General features: G+C 44.6%; 4 protein-coding genes across 11 annotated transcripts; 3 read left to right on the top strand and 1 right to left on the bottom strand.

Moving 5' to 3' along the window:
* Position 1: 1 nt before the first annotated feature.
* On the top strand, positions 2-4,199 carry casr (calcium-sensing receptor). 4 transcript variants are annotated; one of them, XM_057054243.1, is made up of 8 exons: positions 2-128; positions 534-621; positions 708-1,008; positions 1,098-1,404; positions 1,474-2,313; positions 2,381-2,611; positions 2,746-2,869; positions 2,942-4,199. In XM_057054243.1, the coding sequence occupies exons 3-8, from the start codon at positions 758-760 to the stop codon at positions 4,072-4,074; spliced, it is 2,886 nt and encodes a 961-aa protein (XP_056910223.1). In that variant the 5' UTR covers positions 2-128; positions 534-621; positions 708-757; the 3' UTR covers positions 4,075-4,199. The 4 variants fall into 4 exon arrangements, with proteins under 4 accessions (XP_056910223.1, XP_056910225.1, XP_056910222.1 ...); XM_057054245.1 differs by having other exon boundaries at positions 34-128; positions 537-621; XM_057054242.1 differs by having other exon boundaries at positions 60-146.
* A 680-nt stretch (positions 4,200-4,879) lies between these two features.
* Positions 4,880-9,376, top strand: b4galt4 (UDP-Gal:betaGlcNAc beta 1,4- galactosyltransferase, polypeptide 4). 3 transcript variants are annotated; one of them, XM_057054250.1, is made up of 7 exons: positions 4,880-5,038; positions 5,883-6,332; positions 7,132-7,364; positions 7,488-7,675; positions 7,796-7,918; positions 8,022-8,126; positions 8,193-9,376. In XM_057054250.1, exons 2-7 carry the CDS (start codon positions 6,077-6,079, stop codon positions 8,320-8,322), a joined length of 1,035 nt encoding a protein of 344 aa, XP_056910230.1. In that variant the 5' UTR covers positions 4,880-5,038; positions 5,883-6,076; the 3' UTR covers positions 8,323-9,376. The 3 variants fall into 3 exon arrangements, with proteins under 3 accessions (XP_056910230.1, XP_056910232.1, XP_056910231.1); XM_057054252.1 differs by lacking the exon at positions 4,880-5,038 and adding an exon at positions 5,045-5,064; XM_057054251.1 differs by lacking the exon at positions 4,880-5,038 and adding an exon at positions 5,122-5,750.
* Positions 9,377-11,241: 1,865 nt separating this feature from the next.
* On the top strand, positions 11,242-20,948 carry arhgap31 (Rho GTPase activating protein 31). 3 transcript variants are annotated; one of them, XM_057054390.1, is made up of 13 exons: positions 11,247-12,128; positions 13,946-14,048; positions 14,190-14,269; positions 14,350-14,394; positions 15,070-15,152; positions 15,304-15,411; positions 15,490-15,632; positions 15,704-15,902; positions 15,983-16,104; positions 16,227-16,283; positions 16,524-17,144; positions 17,234-17,379; positions 17,471-20,948. In XM_057054390.1, exons 2-13 carry the CDS (start codon positions 13,988-13,990, stop codon positions 19,457-19,459), a joined length of 3,654 nt encoding a protein of 1,217 aa, XP_056910370.1. In that variant the 5' UTR covers positions 11,247-12,128; positions 13,946-13,987; the 3' UTR covers positions 19,460-20,948. The 3 variants fall into 3 exon arrangements, with proteins under 3 accessions (XP_056910368.1, XP_056910369.1, XP_056910370.1); XM_057054388.1 differs by having other exon boundaries at positions 11,242-12,128; positions 14,190-14,394; XM_057054389.1 differs by lacking the exon at positions 14,350-14,394 and having other exon boundaries at positions 11,246-12,128; positions 14,190-14,334.
* A 4,146-nt stretch (positions 20,949-25,094) lies between these two features.
* On the bottom strand, positions 25,095-26,635 carry gsx1 (GS homeobox 1). Its single transcript, XM_057055046.1, has 2 exons — positions 26,041-26,635; positions 25,095-25,929 (listed from the first exon to the last, which is right to left on the bottom strand). Exons 1-2 carry the CDS (start codon positions 26,417-26,419, stop codon positions 25,577-25,579), a joined length of 732 nt encoding a protein of 243 aa, XP_056911026.1. The 5' UTR covers positions 26,420-26,635; the 3' UTR covers positions 25,095-25,576.
* Between the last annotated feature and the right edge of the window lie 685 nt (positions 26,636-27,320).

Genomic DNA, 27,320 nt, shown 5'->3' with positions numbered 1-27,320 from the left:
TGGACTACCCCTCTCTGTTAATGATTCAACAGCAGAATGGGGCTCAGGAAGCTGGCACCATGAGCCAGTGAATTCATTCAACACTGGATATTTGGGGAAGAGGCCTAAACATCTCTGTAGACCCACAGGTGAGAGAAGTTCAGCTGGTGAGTCTGGTCCTCAACAACCTTTCATGCTTTAGACTGTTAAGGGTTCTTTTAAAATGCATAAAGTGCTCATTCTGCGCAATTGAGTGACATTTTCTTTACTTATTTGGACACTTTCAAGGAAACATTTGCTGAAAAAAAAACATAAGAATTTAGTTTGGGATATTAAATGTGTTTTCTGTTACCTCCTTGCGCCTCAGTGAGGGGTGTACACAGCCGTTACACAGCTCTGCTCCAGCATTTTTCCAGCCGTATTTGGCAGATGCAGGTTTGATGCAAAGATGGCAGGGTTGAGTGGCCACAGCCACGGTTCTTTCAGGAAGGAAGGTCAACCGAGTGTGACTTTACTTTAAACTCATGTAAATCCTCTCTCTCTTTTGGTTGAAGCAGTGTGACTATTACCGTGGGCTGAGATATTAAAAAATAATCTCAGGAGAGTTTCATTTCCAGAGGAAACCGAACTTCTTAAACGCAGGTAGGTTGCAAGCGTCATATTTCACAGTGGAATCAAAGGCAAGAAAACGGGTCATTTCAAGAGAAATTTGTCCTCCTTTCTCCCAGTCGCAGCAGGAAAAACATGAGTCTCCTGAAAAAATGCAGCAGGCAGACTGATGGGACAAGATAAGAGGGACCGTATCACCTTTTTTCCAAAAAAATCCATTAGAAAGGGCAGGATGGTGCGACTGGTGCTGCATTATCTCATACTTCTGGGGTCCGGTTATGTCATTTCAACATATGGGCCTAATCAGAGAGCACAGATGACTGGCGATATTCTGCTGGGAGGACTTTTCCCCATACACTTTGGCATTTCTTCTAAAGACGAAAACCTCGCTGCCCGACCGGAATCCACAAAGTGTGTCAGGTAAAACTCAGCACTTCATATGTAACTGCATGTAAATGCTTAAATCACGTGTCAGCACTGTTGAGCACTTTCAAACCTTCTTTCCGCAGGTTCAATTTCCGTGGTTTCCGCTGGCTGCAGGCCATGGTTTTCGCCATCGAGGAGATCAACAACAGCAGCAGCCTCCTGCCCAACATCACCCTCGGCTACAGGATCTTCGACACGTGCAACACGGTTTCAAAAGCCCTGGAGGCTACGCTGAGCTTCGTGGCCCAAAACAAGATCGACTCCCTGAATTTGGATGAATTTTGCAACTGCACGGATCACATCCCGGCAACCATCGCGGTGGTGGGAGCGGCAGGGTCTGCGGTCTCTACGGCAGTCGCAAACCTGCTGAGTCTCTTTTATATTCCTCAGGTGAGTGACGGAACTATCTTTACACTCCAGTTAAAACCTTAAAGTCACCGCAATCCTCTATCACACCAGATCAGCTATGCGTCCTCCAGCCGCTTGCTGAGCAACAAGAATCAATACAAGTCCTTCATGAGAACCATCCCTACAGATGAGCACCAGGCCACAGCCATGGCCGACGTCATCGAGTACTTCCAGTGGAACTGGGTCATTGCCGTGGCCTCTGATGACGATTACGGGCGGCCTGGGATAGAAAAGTTTGAGAAGGAGATGGAAGAGCGAGACATTTGCATCCATCTGAACGAACTCATCTCTCAGTACTTCGAGGACCGTGAAATCAAAGCTCTCGTGGACAGAATTGAAAACTCCACAGCCAAAGTCATCGTTGTGTTTGCCAGCGGCCCTGATATCGAGCCTCTGATCAAAGAAATGGTGAGGAGGAACATCACCGATCGGATCTGGTTAGCCAGTGAAGCGTGGGCAAGCTCCTCCCTCATCGCTAAACCAGAATATCTTGATGTTGTGGAGGGCACAATCGGCTTTGTTTTGAAAGCAGGGAACATACCTGGTTTCAGGGAGTTCTTACAGCAGGTCCAGCCAAAGAGAGGCAGCCACAACGAATTTGTCAGGGAGTTTTGGGAGGAAACCTTCAACTGTTACCTGGAGGACAGCCCGAGACTGCAAGAAAGTGAGAATGGTAGTGACAGTTTCAGGCCGCTTTGCACCAGCGAGGAAGACATCACGAGTGTGGAGACCCCGTACCTCGACCACACACACCTCCGTATCTCCTACAATGTCTATGTTGCCGTTTACTCCATCGCTCACGCCCTCCAGGACATACTCTCCTGCACTCCTGGACATGGACTCTTTGCTAACAACTCTTGCGCGGATATAAAGAAAATGGAAGCATGGCAGGTAAAAACTGCTCTTTTGCCCACAATGTTCTACTTTGTCAGCCTCAAAGGGTCAAATGTGTTTGCAGGTCCTGAAGCAGCTCAGACATTTGAACTACACCAACAGCATGGGGGAAAAGGTTCATTTTGATGAGAACGCAGACATGGAAGCAAACTACACCATCATAAACTGGCACCGGTCTGCTGAGGACGGCTCAGTGGCGTTCAGGGAGGTGGGCTACTACCACATGCACGCCAGGCGGGGAGCCAAACTGCTCATTGATAACACAAAGATGATGTGGAATGCATACAGTTCAGAGGTCAGTCATCTTCAGGGCAATTTCCTGTTTGTCCTGATGTACAGTGTCTCTGTTCCTGACATCATTTACGTGCCAGGGACACCAAATGTGGTGTCATGTGAGCATCTAAGGGTTTGCATCTGTTGTCCTTTAAGGTGCCGTTTTCTAACTGCAGCGAGGACTGCGAACCTGGGACGAGGAAGGGCATCATTGACAGCATGCCCACGTGCTGCTTTGAATGTACCGAGTGCTCAGACGGCGAGTACAGCGATCATAAAGGTAGTAGCTTTTGTTTGCTGCTTCCTGTTACTGTCCACGAACACTCAGGTAATCCTCACATGTGTGTTTCAGACGCCAGCATTTGCACCAAGTGTCCAAACAACTCCTGGTCCAGTGGGAACCACACCTTCTGCTTTCTGAAGGAAATTGAGTTCCTGGCCTGGTCAGAACCCTTTGGGATCGCTTTGGCCATCTGCGCGGTCCTGGGGGTTCTCCTGACGGCATTCGTGATGGGAGTCTTTGTCAGATTTCGCAACACTCCGATCGTGAAGGCCTCAAACCGAGAACTGTCCTACGTCCTCTTGTTGTCACTCATCTGCTGTTTTTCCAGCTCACTCATCTTCATCGGGGAGCCCCAAGACTGGACCTGCCGTTTACGCCAGCCTGCCTTTGGGATCAGTTTTGTCCTTTGCATCTCCTGCATCCTCGTGAAAACCAACAGGGTTCTTTTGGTGTTTGAAGCCAAGATCCCCACCAGCATCCATCGTAAATGGTGGGGCCTGAACCTGCAGTTCCTCCTGGTGTTTCTGTGCACCTTCGTTCAGGTCATGATATGTGTGGTCTGGCTTTACAACGCCCCCCCCTCCAGCTACAGGAATCATGACATCGATGAGATCATTTTCATCACCTGCAATGAGGGATCCGTGATGGCGCTTGGGTTTCTCATTGGCTACACGTGCTTACTAGCGGCCATATGCTTCTTCTTTGCGTTTAAGTCAAGGAAACTCCCCGAAAACTTCACGGAGGCCAAGTTCATCACTTTCTGCATGCTCATCTTCTTTATTGTTTGGATTTCTTTTATCCCTGCGTACTTCAGTACTTACGGCAAGTTTGTTTCAGCGGTAGAGGCCATTGCCATCCTGGCATCCAGCTACGGGATGCTAGCTTGTATTTTCTTTAATAAGGTCTACATCATCCTGTTCAAACCCTGTAGGAACACCATAGAAGAGGTCAGGTGCAGCACCGCGGCCCACGCTTTCAGAGTGGCCGCCAAAGCTACATTAAAACACAGCACCACTGTGAGGAAAAAGTCGAACAGCATCGGCTCTACCGCCTCCACTCCATCATCATCAATTAGCCTGAAGACCAACAGCAACGACTGCGACTCCGCCTCAGGGAGGCATAGGCCGAGGGTGAGCTTCGGCAGCGGAACTGTCATGCTGTCCTTGAGCTTTGAGGAGTCCAGGAGGAGCTCTCTGATGTGACACACAAACCAGTTCCATCCACCGGTCCTTTCAGCCTTTAATCCATCTGTCCACCCTTCTAATTACCTTGATTATTAACCTGCTTAATAAAGATTTTGTACTATTAAAACCTGTTAAACTCACAAGTTAAAAAGTGTCTTCCTTCAATAATTAACCTCCTCATCCACCTACATACATGCCGTCTTATTACTGACGCTGTTATTTCAACAGCAACATGAACCAACAAGAGAGAACTCAAATTCCTGCCTTCAAATGCTTTCAGAGAAAGATTGACAGCTCGCTCGTCGCACATCTCCCACTTCTGAGAATACTCTTTCCCTCACACCGCTGAGCTATTTCAGAAATGACACCACACACTCATGTTCTCCCCAGGCCAAAGAAACTTGGGAGGCATTTTGAATGCAAAATCCCTATATATCCGTCTTTCTAAATGGTCTTAACACAGGATCATTTTTAAGATACTGCTGGGCCATTCCGGGCAATGAAGGGACCTAAAAAGAAGGGAAAAGTTCATGTGTGGCCTCCTGCATTGCTCAACAGATCACATGCTGAGACAGGGTCATGGCTCAACTACTGCATTCTGGGGAGCAGCTGGACAATCACTTCCCACTGTGGGCAAAACCATCAATGTGCATAAAATATCTGTACTCTCTTGCACGTGGAACACTAATCTTTGAATCTCACCACGACGTCTAAAACATCAGCTTCCTCTTTAAACCGCTTTCAAAATAAAGGCAAATTAGTGGTCCCTAAAAGTGAGGCTGCTAAATTCAGTGAAACCAATACTAACAAAATGCATGTTCCATATAAATAATACAATGTTTCTTTTTAATTGGTTGATGTGGGGGGAAAAAATCGTTGTTATTTGCATGTTTATTTTCTTCACGGTTTTGGGGTGGGGGTGTTGTCGGTGCACATCACGCAGAATTGTGTTGACCATCGTCTCCTTGCGGGCTGGCGAGAGGTAAGATGCACAAACCGCTCCTCCAGGTCAGGACAGTATTTACTCTACCCGAAACAATGTCGCCATACAGGCCGTATGTGGCCATCACGTCGGAAGGCTGATAAACGGGACATTTTAACGCACCGACCTCCATGACGGCGCGCCGACATTCTTCAGCTAGCTCTGTTGTTAGCATCCGAACAGCTAGCGCAGACGTGGATTTAAATAACGCGTATCATCATTAATGTTCACCTACAGATGGTCGGCAAAAGGTATCAACGGCGGTATTAGTCGAGCCAAGGTGCCGCAAGCAGCGGAAAGCTGGGATCTGACCTTATGTTTGAAAAGATACCGATAATTTGGTATAGATTACAGGGATGCTTCATGCTAACTGGTGTTGATGTTGGCCGCCTCCACGCAGATGTGGGGGGCAAAAGCTAGACTTTACAAAGTTTTAAAAGTCTTTTTGTTGTGTGTAGAGACATAGACAAACTAGTTATGGTTCTCTGTTCGGAGCCAGTTATTCAAATGTTGAATTGCGACGCTGAAATCGGATACTTTTAAAATATATATTTATATATTGGGGTAAATATCAGTCAGTCAACGCTTAATTATACAGAAAAGTCAGTCAAATGGTAGCTTATCTATTGTTATGGTTGTTGGGTTCAGTGTTGTAAAGTTGCTGAGTTTGTAATTCAAAAAGAGCTGTTCCCAAAAATGAAAACGAGCAAAGGTGAGTTGTGTTTATGTTGTTGTATTTGATGAAACCTGATTTTAAGACCTGTCCGGGCTGACCCTGCAGGGTGTGGCTCTCCCTGCAGGCATGGGATTACCTGACATCTTTCCTCTCCGTATCACTTTACAGCTGGAGTTTTCCCTTCACCTGGGCTTTGAGATTCCAGCCATGGATTTCCACCGAAACCACTGATTCCCAATGCCGTTCAGCAGCATGTTTCATCACCGTGGGAACGCTGGTTACAGCCCAGACGTTTGTTAAAACGCCACCCCTGGAAAAGTCTTAATGTAACAGAAGACCGTCGGCTTTGACGTCACGCAGACATGGGCGTCTGCTCGCCCGTGTGCAAGGGTTTGCGGAGGGCCAAGTATCTTGTGCTGCTCCTCGTTTCTCTGTCGGTGCTGGTGTGGGTCAGAACGTTCTCAGGGGAGGTGGTGAAATCGTTCCAGGTTTCCCACGCCACGCCACAGACTCTGGTCAAAGGAGACAGCCTGGCAGATAAGCTGTGGACGGTGGTACCTGATCCCACTCAGACGGAACCGCCGAAGGAAGAATGCCCCCAGGAGTCGCCCTTGTTGCGTAAGTGCACTGATCAGAAATAAGTTGTGCGTTTGATCGCTGGGGTTCGTCAGCCGAGAGAGACACGTGAATGTTGCAGGGTGCACCTGTGGCTTTCTAAAAAAAAAAGATGTTCGCTCTGGCCGGATGTGTTGGGGAAGGTTACTGTAGTTTGAAGAACTTTTCAAGTTTTATTGTTCTAATAACACCTTGGATGCATTGATTGACACTGTTGTTGCACTGTAGTGTGTATTTATGCCACTTTAATTGCACTCTGTGAATAGTTAACTTACTTTATTTTATGCTGTTAAACAGACGAACTGTTAAACTTTGTTATACAAGAAGCTGCAAGTTAATAAATGGCAACCTGGCAGGAGAGAGGATAAACAGGGGTTTGAGTCCGTTAATCTGTGATGACCGAAGTTTGCATTTCAGTGACAAATGTGCAGGTTGACACGGTCCAAAAGCAGGCAAACATCTCCCTTACAGTGGAAATGTAACAAGGAAATGTGATTATTCCTCCCAAGAGCCTTTTGTTTGTTCTGCGTCTCCATAGAAACTCGGAGGTGCAACATGAAAGCGTTGATTGTACAGACAAACAGCGAAAACCCAGTTTTAGACAGAAGAAAAGAGTTGATTTGCTTCCCTCTGTATTATCATGCTGAGGGTTCAGAGTTGCCTCCTCCACCATGACTGCTGTCACGTAGTCTTTGTATCTCACGTGACAGTCAGAAATGGTCCCACGTGACGCACTTCCTGTTTTATAAACCATGAAAGCTGATCGTCATGGCTCTCGTTTTCATTTGTTTCCTCCGTGTAGAGGGAGCCCTGAAGCTGTCCTTTGAGCCCTCTTTGAAACTCCAGGACGTGGAGAGGGAAAACAAAGGCGTGGCGAAGGGTGTGTACAAGCCCCCAGACTGCATCGCGAGGGAGAGCGTGGCGATTCTCATCCCCCACCGCAGCAGAGAGCGGCACCTCCTCTACCTGATGCACCACCTGCACCCCTTCCTGCAGAGGCAGCAGCTCCATTATGCCATTTATGTCATCCAGCAGGTAGGGCTTCGTCTCACTCACACAGGTTTTTCCTGCATACAGATGATTTAATATCAAAAATCTGCAAAATAATGTGTTGCACTGAAGCCCAAAGATATTTACCACCATCTTTTGTTCTGAAAGGCTGGTGATGCAACGTTTAACCGTGCAAAGTTGCTAAATGTCGGCTATTTAGAGGCCCTGAAAGACTACAACTGGGACTGTTTCATCTTCCACGATGTGGACCTGGTCCCTGAAAATGATCGCAATCTGTACAGATGCGACAACCAGCCCAAACACTTAGTGGTTGGCCGGAACGCCACAGGATACAAGTAAGTTCTGCCGACGAAGCAAGTGTGTTTTATAAGCTTAATCCTTTTTTTGTGCGACCAGATGAGAATCTTCTGTGTTTGAAGCGCACTGATTTTTTATTTATTTTTTTCTCTTCACAGGCTGCGTTACAAAGGTTATTTTGGAGGAGTCACGGCACTGACCAGAGACCAGTTTCGCCAAGTAAATGGGTTTTCCAACACTTACTGGGGCTGGGGAGGGGAAGACGATGACCTGCGCATCAGGTGAATCCAACAAAATGAAGAAAAGTAACCCTGTGTATAAAAAGATGTTGAATAACATAAAATAAATTAAATCATCCCCTCGCACGCATCTTGTCTCACGCAGGGTTCAGATGCAGAAGATGGAGATTGTGCGTCCGCCTGCCGATGTGGCTCGCTACACCATGGTGTTTCACAAGCGGGACGCCGGCAACGAGGTCAACAAAGACAGGTGAGGAGGTCTTAAACGCCGCAGGGGGACGGAAGCATCTGTGAGACGGTTTCTCCTCTTTTTCAGGATGAAGCTGTTGGTGCAAACGTCCCAAGTGTGGAGAAAGGACGGACTGAACAGCTGCTCCTACGAGACTCTGTCGGTGGAGAGGAAGCCTCTTTATGTGAACGTTACCGTGGATATCGGGAAGCCGTAGAGTTGAGATATCAGACTACATAAATATTACTGCCGCTAAACCACTTTTATATATTTTATAGAAAAACGGGAAAAAGTCCTCATGTGTGCGAGAAAATATATTACCCATTCAAAATGCACATGGCTGATAATATACATATTAAATATAGCTGTTTGCTATTGTAATTGGCATTTTTGCACTTTTTTTTTTAGATATTATGTGGCCTTTATTTGTTTATATTACCAGCCTGCAAAACCTAAGCGAGTGATTTGCTTTGGTTAAATGCGGCCCTATGAGCAAACCTCGTCTCCACCATATATCGTGTGTGCAACACTCCTGTGTGCCAACAGTCAGAGGGTTCAGCAGGAGGCACTGAATAATGGAGTCACCCTCAGATTCGTGGCTCCTGTTAGTGCAGGACAGTTTACGCCTCATGAGCCGAGTGGATGTAAATGAAGTCAACCTTATTTAGGGCCCGTCAGGACTATTAACAGCGACTGGTACATGGAGATTAGTCTTATTGGAAATGTTCACCAAGCCTGCTTATCAGTTTAAACCAAAACCCTCCCATCACCCTGCTGGAGGGAGACAGAGCAATAATAATAATATATATAATATTTAATTGAAATGGCGATGCTGGTGATAATTTATTGATGATTAAGTGTCCCGAGACACAAATGATGGATCAAATAGAGATGCAACTTTTGTTTTTTTCCTTCACTACAATGTGTCAAATGATCTGCTGTGAAAAGTCCACTTATTTCTTATAAGACAAAGCCTTGAATGATTCAGGCTTTTGGCTGATAAATTTTACAGTTTTGAAATGTAAGTTATGATGATATTGTGTTTTTCTATTAAAGGCCTTAAACTGAATGTTGTGGGTGGTGTCAGCCAGGATGGACCTTAACTTCCTGTGATACTACAGCAGATCCCTGGTGCTATATATAATATGTTATTGGAATAAAAATGTTGTAGCTTTTTCAGATCAACACTTGTGAACACATTTCGGTCCATGAAAATCTATATCTTCAATTTTGCATGTAAATAATGGTTGGAGAGTTACTGGTAATAGTACCGGTACGATAAAAAATTTGTGACATCCTTGATGGTCTTTAAATCAAACTTGTCACACCTTGTCAGCAGCTACATTCTTTATATATATATATATATATATGTGTGTGTGTGTGTGTATAAAGAATGTATATAGAGAGATATATGTATATATAGAGAGGTTTAAAAAATAAAATCAAACTGTAGTTCACACATGTGGCCACAAGGGGCCACTACAGCACATTCAGAGAATTTAGTATTCCAAACGCGAGAAAGTGGCCTTAAATAAAACCTAAACATATTGTTTTGTGTAAATAGTTATTTACGTCACGGTAGAAGGCAATACAGTATGTTTCTACATTTCAACATTTCAAACTTCACACAAAATAAGTTTCTAAATTATATGAAATATAAATGATCATGATTTCCCTTTTATCAAAGGCCAAACGCTGCTACACATGATTGACTTGAGTTGTGTGTTCCTTTGGGAACATGAACTAAGAGTAGCAACAACAATAAGCCTCTATTACTGACATACAATGAAACATTCTTACCATGGAGCTATTTTTTCATGTGCACCCAGTGCAAAGAAAGAGCGGGATGTCTGAAGCTTTGTGTGGACGATATGATGTCATCTCCTCTTCCTCTGGTGCAGAAAGGAAGCTTTTGTCTTATGGAGGCCAGACCTTGTCATGTTACTCACATGTGACGCTCACAAAGGGCTTTTAAATCCTCATAAACTAGCATAATAAGCTATACTTTAGAAGGGTTTCATGTGTTAAATGATGAGAACAGTTCTCTTTGAGACGGTAAATGAACAGCTATAAGTGCAGCCACTGCCATGCACGCAAGTCTAATTAACCATCAGAGAAGTATGAAGCTTGACAACATGACTATTCAAGCAAAACATGGAAGAAACGGACTATCAGGCTCAGACAACTGCAGTTTATAACATGTTTATAACCAGCAGCAATCGCACAGTGGACTATTCAGTGGTTTTATAGATTCAGACGCCCTCTAGTGGCGGACGACATCTAAAACAGTAGTAGTGCACGTTGAAGACTGGCTGAACAGCTTTTAGATTTGCATTTAATCTACAAATTGATTAAAGCAAATTATTTGATCATATTTCATTTTTTAACGTGTGCATTGTTGCGGTACCAAAATTATGAGAATGTTTTCAAGTAGATTTTAAGGGGAAATACAAAAGAAAATCCATCAGTGTAACTTTTTTTTGAAAGTTAAATAAATGCCAATGTTATTTAATTATTATATTATTGTGTTTTCTGCAATGACTCAAATCATGCGGACCGTTAAAAAAAGGAGGCACGCTATTTTAATTTACAATTTTCATCTCACAATGGGACAAAGTGCAGCTGTTGTCTTCTAAACTTGTTGTCACTGCCCCTTAACTTAGTTATACGGTTGAAATGCAGGCGTTACCACAGTCCATGTTTTGTCACAGGTTTATGTCAGGATCTATGGTGTCATTCCTCGGATTATGTAGGCATGCGGTCTGACGCTAGTGCGGCGTTGGAAAAACAACCTTAGTGGAGTAAATCACTGTTAATTTGGGAAAACTCTTGGTCCTCAAGCAAAGTTGCTTTTAATTCTGCTGTGACACATTAAACTTTGTATCGATCATGGTTGCCCCATAAAGCTGCTGCAGGAGAGTCAAACATGAAACATATAGCAGCCATAGTAACAAGAACCATGTGTGTCTTCCATCTCACCACATTCCCCCCAACATGCATTCTCCCCCCATTTCCCATCTGTGCCCTTCAGGCCCTCACTTCAGTCACCTCCCACTTCCCTCTTCCTTCAGAACCCGTCTGTTTTTGTTTTCCAGCTCGGGCTCTTTGCACAGGAAATCGTATACATTGGGAGCATTCAGGAAGGCGCAGAGCAGCATTCCCGTCAGCTCCGGGTTTGGGCAAATGAAAAAAAAAAGGCTGAAAGAGGTCAGTAATTCCAGAACTGCTAAACCAGGACAGAAACAGAAGTCAGCTGTTCTCCTCCCCTCAGATCACCTCCCTCCCCCTCTGTCCAGTCTGAAGATTTAAAAAAAAGGAAAAGAATCGTCCTGCTGACACAAGTTCATATCTCAGTGTGGATGTTGTACACATGTAGAGCTCTAATAATGCAGAGGTGGCCTTCTTTACAAGCATGTTGGTGACTCTGGAATGGGGGATCTAGTCAGAAGACTGGGGGACTGTGGAATGAAGGAAAAGAGGAGGAGATAAAAAGAAGCAGGGAGTCTGGCTGGGGGTAAAAAAAAACACAAAAAACAACAGGAAACCATCCGATTCTAATGCTGCTCCTGCAAATCCTTCAGCGATAAAGCAGCCGACTGGCACGTCCCGGCGAGGCAGCAGCCGAGCCACGTCCTCTCCTTTGCCGCCCACTGAAGAAATGACATTTTCAAGGACTTTAAGTTGAAAATATGACGTCACTTCTGCTCTCAGCCTCCTCCAGTGTGCTCGGTCAGAATGTGAGCGGATGCAGACTTTTGGGAGCTGACTGTTGGGATTTCTATGACCCTGCTTTTTATTTTTTATTTTGTTTTATTTATTTTTTCCCATCCTACACTCAATCTTTCTCCGGGCTCATATGGATCAATCCTGGTGCCTCCAAGGAGCCGTTTGCCGTTATAATCTGGATTACTAACTGGAGCCACATGAAGAATAAAGGGACTAAGCAGAAGTCCAAAAAAAAAGGAAGTGACAATGCGTTCGGCTGTGACCTGATAGAACATCTGGAGAGTTCAGGACAAGATGGTAAAAGTTTAACTTTGCTCCATTTCCCCTCTAAGACACTATTCAACTATTAACATTTTTTAACAAAACCCTCTTAGTTAACCCATTCCAACAACCGTTACTTCTCATTTCAGAAAATGTGGCTTATGTGACGAAAATTCCAACTAGAAAGGCATACAGATGCCATGATGTAACACATCTGGGTTTGTTCCAAGCTTGAATCCTGGTACTACATGTGTTTTTTAGATTTAGTGAAGTCATTAATTCTCATTCGGTTTAGTGGTCATTTGTGATTCTGGGTGTGGCTCTTTGCTTTTTCTTTATAATCATCGTAGATTCTTTGATTGGTTTAATGTCCGACAAAAGGCTGGAAGGTGCTACTGCGCGCGGATTAGAGAGGATTTTGAGGCAGCGTGTGATAGTTCTGTATCATCTCATTTGATTACTTGATCATTTTTCTCTCCTTTTGTCACTTGGCAACTTCATGTGGTTTTAAAATGATGAACATTTTTATTTTAAATCACCATCAAGTTGATAAAAAAAGAACCGAACCCTTCCCATGTGCAGAGACATATGAATAGCTGTGCTGAGGATATCTTTAAGGAAGACCTATTGACTGGACGCTTAAGATGGAGCATTCAGGGCAGGAAGTCAGGGAGGAGGTCTGGGTCTTTCCCCTCCATCACAGATGTCCAACAGACATATTGTGTTTTTGGTGTGTGCCCAATCTGTCTTTAAAGTTCTTGAATCTCATGTGATGCTTTGCAGATGGTGTTGCTTTTAGACATATAAAGAAAGTAAACAACTAACTAATAGATTTTATTTCTTTAATGGCACTGTTAAAAAAAAACTCTCCCACAAAGCAACACATGAGGAACAAAGACTTGCAGGGCTGTTCTTGCTCCTCCAGCACTGTGAAGCAACACCTATTTCACCGGTTTAAAGGAATGAAAAATGTTATTGCAGACACAAATGACTTGCACATGTGGACATTCCTCGATGCACATCATGCACTGATTTAACATGTGTTTGTGTGTGTGTGTGTATGTGTAGCAGTAGTAGTTTTACATAGTTTTATCGGTTTTATTATATAGTCCCCCCTCAATGGTGTGTGTATGATAGAGGAGAACAGCTGAAGGTGCCAGAGTTCATCGTCCATCACTGGACCACAGGAATGTCACCGAAGAGTCAAATTATGCTCAGTAGAGGAGACTTTATTGGTGTCAGCTGGGACTCCCGGGACGTGATTCATCTGTAAACTTGTGGATGATGAGAGAGCGTTACCCTCACCTAAATGGACACCTTGCTAGGTTTTAAATGCCTGAGTTGTCTGGTAAAAAAAGATCAATGTTATTATTGTCTGTGTTACTGGGAGGGAATTTGTGGACAGACATGGATCAGAGCATGTGACCCAGCTCTAAATTCACTGCACCACGGTCGTGTGTGAGACGTGATGTGCTGGAGATTGTGGCACTGTAGGTTATGGGTAACAGTTCAAAAGCTGTTTTCTATTAGAGGAAATGTCGTAAGTAATACCAGCTACAAGCACTGGGTGTGTCAACCTTCCTCTGAAACAAACAAACCATTTTTAACTTCCTGTAAAAGTCCACCTACAATCAGCACCCCAGAGGACTACTGGAGCGAACCCTATATCATACAGTAAATGTGGATTAAAATGCCAAAAAAAACAAAAAAAACCTATTACATTTACATTTTGTTCTCGTGCTGGAAAGGCTAAAGGTAACATTCAGTTGCAGGGTGCATGCAGGAGCGTCCAAGTGTGCAGGAGCTGAGAGCTTCAGTGAGTTTCTATCTGAATAACCCGACTCCTTCGCCAGTTCCTCAGGTTCTGAAGGCGTGTGCAGAATTCATAGAGGAACATGGGGTTGTGGACGGGATCTACAGACTGTCAGGGGTCACCTCCAATATTCAGCGTCTCAGGTACACATGCAGCACAGCCGACAGTAACTTATTACACACCTGGACATGCGATATAGCGTGTGTCTGTGTGTGTGTGGGGGGGGATTTATTAGTTTTGTTTAGCAGGTTCAAATGCATGTGTGTGTCCATGTGTGCATTTAGGCAGGAATTCAACTCCGAGGCGTTCCCTGACCTTAGAAAGGAAGTGTACCTCCAGGACATCCACTGTGTGGGCTCCTTATGTAAGCTGTACTTCAGGGAGCTTCCCAATCCTCTGCTCACATATGAGCTGTACAGCAAATTCACTGTGAGTATCATTCAGATCACACTGACATGGCTGCCAGGCCGAGCTCTTACTTCAGAGAGAGTGAGTTTTCCCCTCCGTGTGTCTGCAAGTAAAAACACCTTCCCTGCTTTCTAATCACAGATGATGACCTTCAATCTATCGCATGGCAGAATAATATGTTAGAAAAGGTTATGAAGGATAAGTCCTTTAAACGTTACTGGGCAGCCACTGTGGTGAAAGGTCGTCTCAAAATGTGTCCATTGGATAGAAGAGAGAAGCTGAGGCGACATTTGCTGGCTATGAAAGCGACTTTAGAAACGAGCAGAAAAGCAAACATTCAGCAGCTGTAGCTCTGAGTTCTGTGGGAGAGAGAAGTACCTGATCGGGCCATGTTCATATGCTGATAGTTCAGGGAATCGCTGATTAAACTTCTTTAAAAAGTCCATTAAAGGTCATTTAAATACAGGAATGAGTAAAGCATGTTTACAGCCTCGTTATCTGAGCTGAGCGGCTGCTTGATCACAGACCAAACGGTGAACACAACTCTGTTAGAAGGCCTGACAATTATAGATTTACCCTGCAAACTATCAGCTGTCTTCACAAAAAATTCAGCTCTGCAATGCTGCAGAAAACAATCACTCCAAATTAAAGCCAAATTAAAGCTTTATTTAAAACTATAGTTTGCGTTCAGACCTGAGTTGCTCTTTAAAATGCATTTATGTGTATGTTGCTTGGATATCTGATTTATGCTCACAGGAAGTGGTCAGAGTCCAGGGAGAGCATGAGAGGCTTCTATACATCCGGAAGGTCGTCAAAGAGCTGCCGACCCCTCACTTCAGGTGAACTTCCGCAGCGCCCTGAACTCAACGCCATCACGTGTTCTCTACGACTTTTCTGCTGCCTTTCACTCGCCCGCGTGACACTAACGGTCCCGTTTCATAAATTATCACATAAATCCAAATGACAACCCCTTTTCTTGACTGTGCTCAGGACTCTGGAGTACCTCACCAGGCACTTGGCCCACCTCGCCACATTAAGCACCCAAACAAACATGCACGCGCGGAACTTGGCGCTGGTCTGGGCTCCGAACCTGTTAAGGTAAGTGGATCTCCGCGGGTGTCTTTCGTGAAGCCCTTTAACATTTACAGTTGTTCTCGCCGTTGACGTTTTGTTCAGATGTAAGGACATCGAGGTGTCGGCGGATAACGGAGACATGGCCTTCCAGGCAGTGCGGATTCAGCAGTCCGTGGTAGAATTTATTCTAAATCACACAGAGCAGATCTTCAGCAGTGATTCTGCACTGATAAAACCCAAAGAAGGTAAAAAAAGAAGACTTAAAGAATGTGATGATCCATCATTTAAATGAAAAACACACCTTGTCCTCCTGCAGGTCTGATGTGTGCAGAGAAGTACGCCACGCTTCCCATAAGTGGTCAGTGTGGACCGATGAAGCTGATGAGCCTGGAGGAGGCCCAGGCCCGCTCCTTGAGCCCCAACCATCCCGTGCACAGAGAGCGTCAGCGGGAGAACAGTCTGCCGGACACCAGCACCGCCACGCTCTACCACACGGTCATCGACATCGACAGCAAGTAGGAACACGGCGATCAAACTCATTTGCGAGCTGCTGTGGTGCACAATTGGGATGTTTAAACTTTTTTTTATACATCAGGAGGAAGTTGTCTGGAAAATCAAAGAAATGGAGGTCCATCTTCAACCTGGGACGCTCAGTGGACTCAAAGGGAAAACTGAACCGTAATGGCAGCGTGTTCATTAGAGCGTCTGGAATAAAAGGTAAAGTGCACCTGTCAGGAAAAGTGGCTCCACTCAGCAAGTGGGCGGGACTTCCTGTTCAAAGAACTACACATATCTAAAATACATGTCAAGACTGATGATTCATTTTACTTTTACTGCAGAAAAGGCAGCTCTTCGTCCTTCCAGGAGCATGGAGTCCTTGTGTTCTTTACCAACAGGTGTGGTTAAAACATACATGCATGATTTCAATATATACATTTGTTATTACTGTCCAGTTGTATTGTTATCAGCAGTAGGGTCCCTGGATGGGCCTGGTCAACATTTCCTCCTGCTAAAGGGGAGTTTCTCCTTGCCACTATTGCTTGTTGCTTTATAAATAAAGTTGATTTAATTTGTTTTTTATTAAGACCTCATAGGACGGACTTACATTAATAATATCATCAACTATTTTGGCCTAGATGATGACAGGACAGGAGGCAACAGTCCGGCTGGTGGCCTTTTTGCTCCAGATGTCAAATCCAGAACTCTGGGATCAGACTCACTTTATGATCTCACCGAATTGGACCAAACCTGGGAGTTTAAAGGGAATAATACCGTTGGAGCATCAGGTGGCTGGAGCCCCAGCATGACTCAGAAGGGGACGCAGGGTGCCTCCGTGACCCCTCCAAAAACACTGCCAGAGCAGCTGAAGGTGTACAAAGGTGAAGACCTCAGTAGCTATAAACCCACCTCTCCAAAAAACAGGAGGATGTTGTACAACAGCTCCTCTCGGCCCTCGTTCCCCGGGAGCTTCTTCCCGCTGGAATCCTCACCGAGGCACCAGCGTAGAGCTGTCAACATATCTGAGCCTTTTGCCGTGTCCGTTCCACTGCGCGTGTCGGCTGTTATCAGCTCCAACAGCACGCCGTGCAGGGGGCACATCAAGGACAAAGCAGCCACTCTGAAGCCCTGCAAAGAGAGCGCAGATCAGGGCGGCAGCAGCAGTGGAAAGGGCAACTCTTTCCCCCAACTGGAAACTAAGAAGAAGGAAGGAACAGAGAAGAAAAACACAGAAGTGACTTCAGCAGTCCCGCCGGAGGGTGAGCGGGGTTTCCTAGAGCTCAATTAAACTACTGAATAACACAAATCTGCTTTGTGCTAATGAAAAAAATGGCTTCTCTTAATTTAGACAATGGCAAAGATGTTTCTGGAGGTCAAGAAAAGGCCGATATTTCCACTGGTGACCCGCTGACCCTTACAAACGAAAACGAGGAGGCAGCACCCTCTTCTGGAAAAGAACTGAATAAACCCTCAGCGGAGCGCCTGGAGACTCATGTTAGTTGTCATTCAACAGTCACATTTACATTTCTGTTAGAGCTGAATGTTTAATACTGTCTCTTTTTTTATAATATTTGAATGTTCTCAGGAAAATAAATCTACAGGAAAGGAGTCGTGGTCTGACCTCCACCAGGAACTCAAGATAACAGAACCTGAGATGGAGCAGCTGGACGAGACCTTTAAACCTCTTTTTGGCCCCAAGAGCTCCTGTGAAGTTGTGAAGTCAAGGACGGCGGACGTGAAGTCAAAACTAAGCCGCAGCTCTCCCTCTCTGTCTTTGTTGTTTCAGGAGACGTCGTCAAACCCCTCCCTGAGCGACCGTGTAGCCTTCACACGGTCGGACTCTGTGACCCATCAGCCCCCAGATTCAAACGCCTCCATTAGCCTTCACAAAGACAGAGAAATCTCTCATCCTGCTGATACTTCTGGTGGAGCAGACAAATCCACCTCCAGAAAGAGGGATGAGCCAGCTCCCAATGCCCAGCTTCCTTTAGTGGAAAATATCTCTGATAAAGCCATGACTCATTTGGTGATAGAAGATAAACCGACCGTTTTGGTCTCCTCGGCAGCAAATGACAAAAGCAAAAACTCAGAGAAACAAAAGGTTCCCCCGACGGGAAGAAACAGCTGCGACGGATCAAAGAACGATGTCGTTCCCAGGATGGAAGCCCTCCAGAGGCTTTCACTGTGTCTGGAGGAGAAACATAACACCTTGGAGCCGCCGCACCTCGACAACGAGGAAGGACCAGGAGGAAACCCCGAGGAGCTGGACCTGCTGGAGCCGTGGGAGGACCTTAGCTCCACCAAACAGTGGGTGACCAGTCCTCTACACTCGCCTGATGTGGAGGAGCTGTTCAACCAGCTGTCGCCATTCGGATCACAGGTGGCGACTCTGAGAGAGGAAACAAAGACGTCATCTCCTGCTGGTGAAAATAACCGACAACCCCTCCTCAAAAGCACTGAAGACCTCTCTGGAAGCATTTCACCGACCAGCAACAGCAATCCGAAGACTAATTGGACATATGCGCCTTCCCGGGGCAGCGTGAACCTCGCACAAGCTCATCCAGGCAAATGCAGCGCACCGAAACAGAAGAACACACTTTCATCTCAGAGGCTTTACAGGCAGATGTCTTATGAGGCGGCTGCTCCGGAGAGAAGAGAGGAGCAGTTTCTTGCCAGGCACAGGCCTTATTCGCTTAATCTAGACTCGGGATATCGGTGCATCAGAGACATTTCTAATCAGCAAAACCGGAATTTGTCTGAACCGTCGTCCTGCCAGCGAGGGTCGCCGTCTTCGTCTGGAGGCGCCAACAACGGGCTGCCTTCGGACCTGGAGCTGTTTCTGAGCGACCGACAGGCGCCGCTGCGTCGAAACTCAGCCCCCGTCAGCGTGTCATCGGTGCGGACCGCCTTCATGATAAAAACGTGCCAGGCTAAGGCCGTGCCCGTCGTCCCTCCGAGGGTACAATACAGCCAGATACCTCACTCCAGACAAGACAATGACGTGGACGTCGTGAGGCAGCAAGACAAGGATTGCCTTAAAATGAGCGCGGAGAAAAGCAACGCCGGGCCTCCTGCTGTGATGTCAGATTTGCAGGAGGAACTGGAGAATAAAGAACCTCCACCCAAACACCAAAAACAAGTGAATGTGGAAAAATGTGCGGAGTCTGCGAGGACCACGTCCACACCAGAGCTGCCGGTCATAACAAGGAGGCACGCTCCCAGCCTGGACGTGTTCGTGGATGGTCCCCGACCCAACAGAGGGAACATTTTACAGAGACCATCCTTCAGGAACAGGCAGAGGCCTCAAAGTCTCATTCTTCTCAGTCCACCGTTCCCCATCATGGACTACCCACCGTCAGGAGACGACGGGAAGCTCAAGAGCCTGAATGATCCACCGGCAGGGGGTGTCAAAGAGGCAGCAGACAATTACAGGATGGCCGAGGGGATCGCGCTCCAGAACAAAATGACTATTCCGAAAAGTGGGCAGAGGCTGGAGACTTCCACCAGCTGCTTCTACCAGCCCCAGAGGAGGTCGATGATATTCGACAGCAGAAGCCAGAGACAGATCGAGTGAGCTGAGGTCCAGCCTGCGACTCTCCGCCTGCCGCTTGAAAAAGAGGGAGAAATCCACCAAGTATCTCAACAGAGGACCTTTGAGCCATTTAAAATCAATGCAGCCATTCGATGCGGCTGCAGCGCCTCTTTATTTCCTCCATCGCTCATCTGCCTACGAGTGCCGAGCGAGTCGCTCTTTCACAGGTGTATGTTCCTAAAACCTGGATAAAGAACACAAGACACAGCTGTCAGTCCTGCTTTGAGATCAATAGTGTTGTGTTTGCATTTCTCAGTGACGTAAGACTTTTATTTTTGTACTCAAGCCAGAGAGAATCCGGCTCATGTAAATTCAGCTTTCATTATGTCCTGTGACGTTATGTCTTTGGCTCTCCGTTTGTTTTGAAGGTTCCATTTTTTAGTATTAGTCTGGAGACAGGATGTCACCCAGCACAGGATTTAACCTTCACGACCTTTGACCTGCTGTTCTTCCTGGGATTCACGCGCTTGTCCAAATACCGTGTGGACAGAAATAATGTCAGAACATCAAACGCTGCATCCCCTCTCCTCCAGCTCTCTGGGAGTCTTAACTGGATTTGATAGGAAATCGCATTATGTCTGAACTTTATTTATGAGCAAATACTAAGAGCTTTGCCACAGGAAAGCAGAAAAATAAAATATTAATGTTGAGGACTAACAAACTGTTTAACAGTTTACAACCATAACTTTTATTGTATAGATGCTTTTATTTATGATGATGCTTATAAAATAGACTGCAGCTGCAATAAGCTGATGGTGTGGATTTTTTAAAACAAATATTTAAATTTTATTTCCTGTTTTAACTATATCCCAAGCTTACTGAAAAGTATTTACCCACAGGAGGAACTGAATTTACGCCTGTCAATAATAAGACGTATTACTGCAGGAGTAAAGACTATCAGTGTTAATTAAAAGTATACTGGAGATGGAGAGTGTGCACACAGACTGTATTTCATGTTTTGTGGCTTTGATACAACCTATAATGATATATGTCCATGTTTTGTGTTTTATTTTTAAATTTAGAAATATATGATACAGTTGTAGTATTCAGGGTTTATACGAATATGTAAAATGTGGATGTTAAAGTAATTTCCAGTGTATTTTTTTAAATGATGCAGATGATATTGGGTTGTGTCCCAATGTTTTAATACTGTAGTTTGGGTGGGTTGAGTGAGTGGTTACAGTGCTTTAATGAAGAAAAAAAAGCTATAGATGTTCCTTTGTTTGTGGTGTAAACTGGCTGATGGTGACAGTGATCGGTTGGAACGTCTCTGTTCATAGTGCAAAACAATATATTCTGTGAACTTTTTGTCCAAATTGTCTGATGTTTGTTACAAAGGAAAAAGTTTTGTGAATAAAAATGTCTTGGAAGCCATCAGATACACACCGGTTTGATTGTAAGCTTTACTTTAAGCAGTGAAATTATGCATCAAAGGTTGTGGTCTGAATTAAAGCCTGAGTGAAGAATCAAACTTTACATGACTTTATTTTTTTTACATGATAAATCTAGTTTTTAATGTATTACATTCAGTATTTTTTGGCTATTGAATGTGTCAATGTTCTCAAGTTAGGTCTGTCTATTCAAAGATGCTGGCCAGTACCTGTCAGGCTTATTAATTTAAGCAACTAGTCTTTGGCTGACTTGTACATAAAGAAATGGCTCACTTCTAATTTCCTCACAGTCTTGCATTCATTCATTCATAAAGAACACTCTGAAAAGACTAATATAATGGCAGCTACCGAATAAATGAGCCTTCCAGGGGCCCTATAGAATGGGGGGTCCTTTGCAGGTCATGTGATTCTGCATGTATAAGATCTAACACAGAAGCTTTTTTAAAAATCTTATTTAATAAGAACGGCTATGAAGTGACAATGTCACAGCTATAAAGCTGTCACTGCATTTTTGTTTGTATGTTTTTTGATCAAAGTTTTGCAGATTTGGTTGTTTATCGAGTCATTCCACGTGTTACCAGAAGGGGGCGCACCCACCCAACACTGACCGTGGTCGCGAGCCAACCACAGAAAGTTTCCTTTCAGCGACGTGACGGTTCCAAAATACTTGACATGTTGTCGAAAATCAACAGCAATCTTTTTCGACCAAACCCTACAAAAGTTGTTTGATATAACAATACGCTTCGACAACGCTCCTTTAATTTCCATTTCTATTATTAAATCGTTGATTAGACTATTACAATTTCCAGGATGAAATAATCAGAAATGTGTAAATCTCAGTGATTTTCATAATTGCACTTTCATTGCAGGCTAAAGGTGACAGTTACTGGCGGCAGACTAAGTTGGCTGTCCTTTTTTTAGTCTCTACATATTTGAATTATAGTCCGCTTAAGGGAATTCATTTTGCATCGTCTTTGTATCTTGCAGAGGTCACTTCCATGTCTGCACAGTTCATTATTTTCCGACCTTTGACACTGCTTGTGTATGGGTAGAGAATTTAAAAGGCGCATTCCGAGCACACTGAAAAAGGCAAGCGGAGCTCAGTGCGCGCGTTGAATATTCAATTAGCGAGGGGGGAACGGAGGAGAAGAGAAGCTGCGTGCCAGTCCTTCATGTTACATTACTGATTAGCTGTTAAACAGATTATATACAGCTGAATGGGTTCAAATGTTGCCGCGGAAAACAGACAGCGTTCAAAGAAACGGCGAATTCCGCAGCAGCCTCAACATAATGCTTCCAACCCAGTACGTTCGAATCAAATATCTTGTGGTTTCAGTTTGCAAAAACTATTTAAAACAACTGTTTACAAAAAAGAAGAAAGAAGGTGTCAAAGTCCCTGCCTGTGGACACAGCAGGTGGGTAAATAAAGCTGCTTCAGCTATAAAGATCGACAAGCGATAAATAGCAAGAACGTGTGAATAAATGTTTGTTTGCTTGTTTGTTTTTTCCTTTCACAAACACGATTAGTCTATCCAAGTAACTTAATTATGTTCAGATGTGGAAATTAAATATTGCTTTATGTTTTCTCCCAGTTCTCAGTCCATGGGCGAGAACCAGTTGCTTCCAAAAACATTAAAAAAACGCATTCACACTACAAAGTAATAAAATATGACGATAAAGAGCACTAAAGCATTAAATGCATGTTAAGAATATATATACTCCTGTCAAGTGTGCCCTCTTTCAACAATAACTCACTACACTGCATTTAGGGAGAGAGGATGGGCGCTTGGAGCAGCAGATATGTGTGCTTAAAAGCAACAAAACAAACACGTTGCGAATCATTTAAAGTGTTAAAAAGTTTCTAAAATGCTGGGCTGAAGTTAAAAGGTTAACATGTTGGGTTTACATCGTGCATTTACCAAGCTTGAGAAGTTTAAAGTAGTTGAATGTGCAGTGCCACAGTAAGCCACGCGGGACCAAAAGAGCCCTCATTGAGAAGCCACGTGTCCGTTTCCAAAGCCTCTCCAACTTAACCACCTCCTTTGTACCACTAACCCACATCGGCAGCGTCCCTCCACATAAAGGGATTTGCAATTTCAAGATATTTCAGCTTAAATGTTTTTGACAGTTCCCTCGCTTTTACCTCGGCTTGGTTATTTTAACTGTGCCAAATGGGTCACCTTGGGTTGCTGTCTGCGCGCAAAGGGCTTTTGCGCGCATTCAGTCTGAATTTTTTCCAACTTTCCTTGACGGGGAAACCAGCTGCTGGTCGTGAAAAGACGGCTTATTAATTGTCCTTTGTCATGCAGAATTGCTTGATTTCTAAAGAAACGTACAAAGGCTCTTTTTCAGGATTCAAGTATTTTGTTTCGTGCGTATTTTCAAACCATCGAATCAGCTGCAGCGCCGCGCCGTCTACCAGACTCTCAGGTACTGACTGCCTGCTCCCTTTGTCCCCTTTTAATGCTGTTGTAAATCGTGCAGACTGATTTGTTACAAGCTGTTCTTTTAATCTGATAGATAAGAGACATGTCAAAGAAAAGCCGTAAATAAAAAATTAGCTAGAATAAAGACAAGGGCGAGTCTGCTAGATGGGTGCCTGTTGACTCAAGCGGCTCTCCAGCGTCAGGGGAGCCCTCCCATCAGCTCCGTCAAGGTTACGTCCACAATTCCCTTTTCTTCTTTTTAAAAAGACACCGTAGTCTTTTTTGCTTCAATGAATTGATCGGCACAAAATTAAGAATAAATAAATTGAGCATTTGGAGCACCGAGCGTATAAGCTCCCCCAGGGCGCATACCCCCGGGCTATTGAATGGATAAAGGGCGCTTTGCAGAGGACGTTTGTGAGCAAAATGGGGCTCTTTGGTGCAATTAACAAAATAGTCTAATCCCATATCTTAACAAATGCAAATATTAGAGTTTTGTTAAGATGGATAAGTGAACAATTAAAGGAAAGTTTACGAGTGAAAGTCCAACTCCAAAACGGCACACTGGGGCAGATAGTGTGCAGCACGCAATTTAAGAACAGTTTCTATCCATTCTTTAAAACTGGAAATACGTTTGCATTGGGGACATATAATTTAAAGCCTATTCAACCTAATGAATATAATTTGATCCAGCAGGAGCCAGCAGGAGGGCAGCTGTAGCGGTGCGTAAAATACGGCTCCAAACCTTGAACTCGACGGTAGACTTCTTTTTTTTTTCAGTTTTAGTGGCATTTTACTCATCAAATTATATGTATTTTAACTCCATTGTATTAAACTGTAATGCACTGTTAATTTGTCCATACTAATACGCGAGTGTTCTTCCACTAAATATTTATTTCTTGCGAATTTTCCTTATCATTTTGATTTGAGATATTGTTTAATTGTATAGACACATTTGCCGTAAAATTAACACTATATGGTAATAAGCAATTGCCATTCATTCAAAAATATAGCATTGTTTGAGTTGCAGAGGTTGCGAAGCACCTGGAGCTCATAAAACTCACAATAAACTTGACCACAATGGCGCGCTAACAATAAGAACAATATGGGTCGTGAACACTTAACTGGCCTTACCTCATTTATTTTCATGTTAGATCGATATCTTAAGATATGCAGAGCCTTGATGCACAATTTTACACCCTCGGTGATTATTACCGCGGTCACACGAGACGGATCATTTGAGTTGGGATGGAACTTGAAAAGAACTGTGCTGGCCACGCGGAGAGTGATACCGGGATCGAGGGTCCCCCTGGGAAAGCACATAAAGAAGCCCCCTGACAATATACTTAGCGCCCCTGATAAAGATTATGGAGCCTTTTATTTACTCCTCGAGGATGAACTCATGTGGCACAACCAGCTCGGTTACGCACGGACGCTTGGTCTGCCTATAGTCTGCGTACAGGCTGAACGTTGTATGAGTGACCCCCCAATATCATTTTAGCTCTTTGGCACAAACTTAGAAACCTTATTCACGTCTGATTTATGGAGGCAAATGCTTAGACTATTTGTAATTTTAGATGCTAACGAAACTTTAACGCTTGCTACGTACATTACGCGCAACCAGAAAGAGATTCCATATGAAAATGCCCCGTCTACTGACGTTTTGTCCGCCCAAATTATTTCCTATTATCTCACAATGCCGTCATTGCACCTGCATTTGCTCCAGAATGGAATATTACCCGCTAACCGCGTGCGCATTTTGTGGTGCGTAAAAAGGTCAAAGCATGCAATCCACACGAGTTTGCTCGAGTCAGAAATATTTTTTATTTAAGTATCAACATTTTTAAATAAATAAATATATTTTCAATGACACTGAAGATATAATTTCAGACTGATTTCACTACTGAGGGAATTCCTCTCCAGATTACCACGTTTCAAGTCGCACTTCCATTCGCACAGAATGAATTTACCATGTATACAAAATACGCACTTCCCCAAAATACTAATAAACAAAGCTGCTATTGCTTTTCTGCCATTTGGGGATTGTATTTAGAAATATGCCCATCATACTTAGATTGGCGACGACAAAGGGGCCGTTTTCAGAAAAAAAACTACATTACAAAACGTACAACATTTATACAGCTATACAATAATTCAGGGCAAGTCCCCAATTTAAATATTCTCTTTCTATTTACAGATGACTGAACACAAGTGTATCCGTCTGTTTTTGGCTCTACTGAAAACATAAGGACCAAATAGGTATGATTAGGAGAGAGTGCTGTTCAGGGAGAGACGGACAGGTCCACGTCCTCCTTTTCGGAAGATGAGGGGGATACGGGACTGTCATCCTCCTCTTCCTCCGAGCACCTCACGGTGGACAGGGACGAGCATTTGCAGTTATGTGATCCAGTTCTCTGTCCGCTGCCTTTTCCCTCCTTTTTGTGCTTCACTCGGCGGTTCTGAAACCAGATTTTCACCTGCTTCTCTGACAAGTTCAGGTACGTGGCGATCTCGATGCGCCTCAGTCTGGAGAGGTACATGTTGGAAGTGAACTCGCGCTCTAGCTCCAAAAGTTGCGTGCTAGTGAAGGCTGTGCGCATGCGTTTGCTGCTCTGAAGTTTGCTGTTGCTGTTTTCTGTAAAGGGGAACAAAAAAAATTAGCTTACTAAGTACATTTTACATGATAAAAATGAAAAAACCGTGATTTTACGCACGCTGAAACGCGCCAAAAGGGGCTTCTACTCACCGATGGAGATGCAGTGGAACTGTCGCGGGTCAGGGACCGAGTACGCAGCTTGGTATATCCCCGGTGCGTGGCTGAGATTGACGCCGTTGGATGAAGTGTGTTGCCGGGAGAGCGCAGAGTGGCAATACTGTGTCGTGAAAGGAGGAAAGGACGCCTTCAGAAGCGGCAGCGTCGGTGGTGACGGATGAAGCTGGGAGGCGGTCATGCACAGGGGACAGAAGCACAGCAGCCCGGCTTTCCTGGAGTGGCAGGAGGTTGGCATCCCGTGCGGATGGTGCGATGAATGCACCGCGTATGGGAATAAAGGTGGGTTGTTCTCATTCCCTTTGTCGCTGGTCTCCCTTAAAATCAAGGAATCCACGAGAAAAGACCTCGGCATGTTTGCAGGTTTGCTGCTCAGTTCGCTGTCGGTTCAAAGCCGTGCGTCGTGGCGGAAGCGTGCTCTCTCTGGGACGGTGGACAGCGAAGTGGTGCTGAAGGCGCACAGGGGCTCCTTAAATAGCCGCGTTGGACTCGGTTCGGCCATGTGACGGTTACGCTGTAAGCGGCCAAAAGCTCTCAATAGGGTTTTGTGCCTTTCTCTCGGCATTCCCACTGCACGCTTCCCCATTATTTCACTTGTTAACTAAATGAACTGCATAATGTAGTCTATTCTTGTCAGCCCCACCCACGCCGCAAGAGGCGGCACTGCCCATTCTCTCTTTTATCATCATTCTCATTTTATCATAGGGCACAGCTTAAATTTGAGGGGAAAAAAAGTTTCTGTCATGTTTACGGAAAGCCCCGAGAGTCCCGTTTTATAGTCCCAGGCGGCCTACGCTTGAAAATAGTGGTGTTGGCAGGGTGCAAAGGAGAAACATCAAACACTCTTGCAAATATTCATAACTGTCGATGCATGCATTACTGGGAAAGATCCCCCCGTACAGACGTAACATGCTGCATGCATGCAGTTAGTGCTCTCTTAAAACAATGACGCTTGTTTTGCTTTACGTGCAGCCTGACGGGTCTTTTGCCCTCGTGCACCTCCTTCGCTGGAGCGCGAAAAACAGAAACGCAACAGCTGAATGTAAAGTTTATGCATATCCATTTTAAGGTTAATGTGTCATTTCTGGGCACAAAAAAGGGACAAGTCATTGCCCGAAGGCAGCGCTGTTAAAGAGCACTGATTAATTCCTTTGCTCGGGCCCCTGCCGAGTCGGGGGGAAAGAATATGTAAAAATAACCAGGTTTTCACTCTGCGGCCCTTATTGAATGTCATTGTGGAGGGGTTTCAATGAGAG

This window comes from Takifugu flavidus, chromosome 14 (assembly GCF_003711565.1).
Source record: "Takifugu flavidus isolate HTHZ2018 chromosome 14, ASM371156v2, whole genome shotgun sequence".
NCBI classification, from domain to species: Eukaryota; Metazoa; Chordata; class Actinopteri; order Tetraodontiformes; family Tetraodontidae; genus Takifugu; species Takifugu flavidus.
The sequence above is the reverse complement of the archived record's forward strand: the minus strand, read 5'-3'. Positions and strand labels throughout refer to the sequence as shown.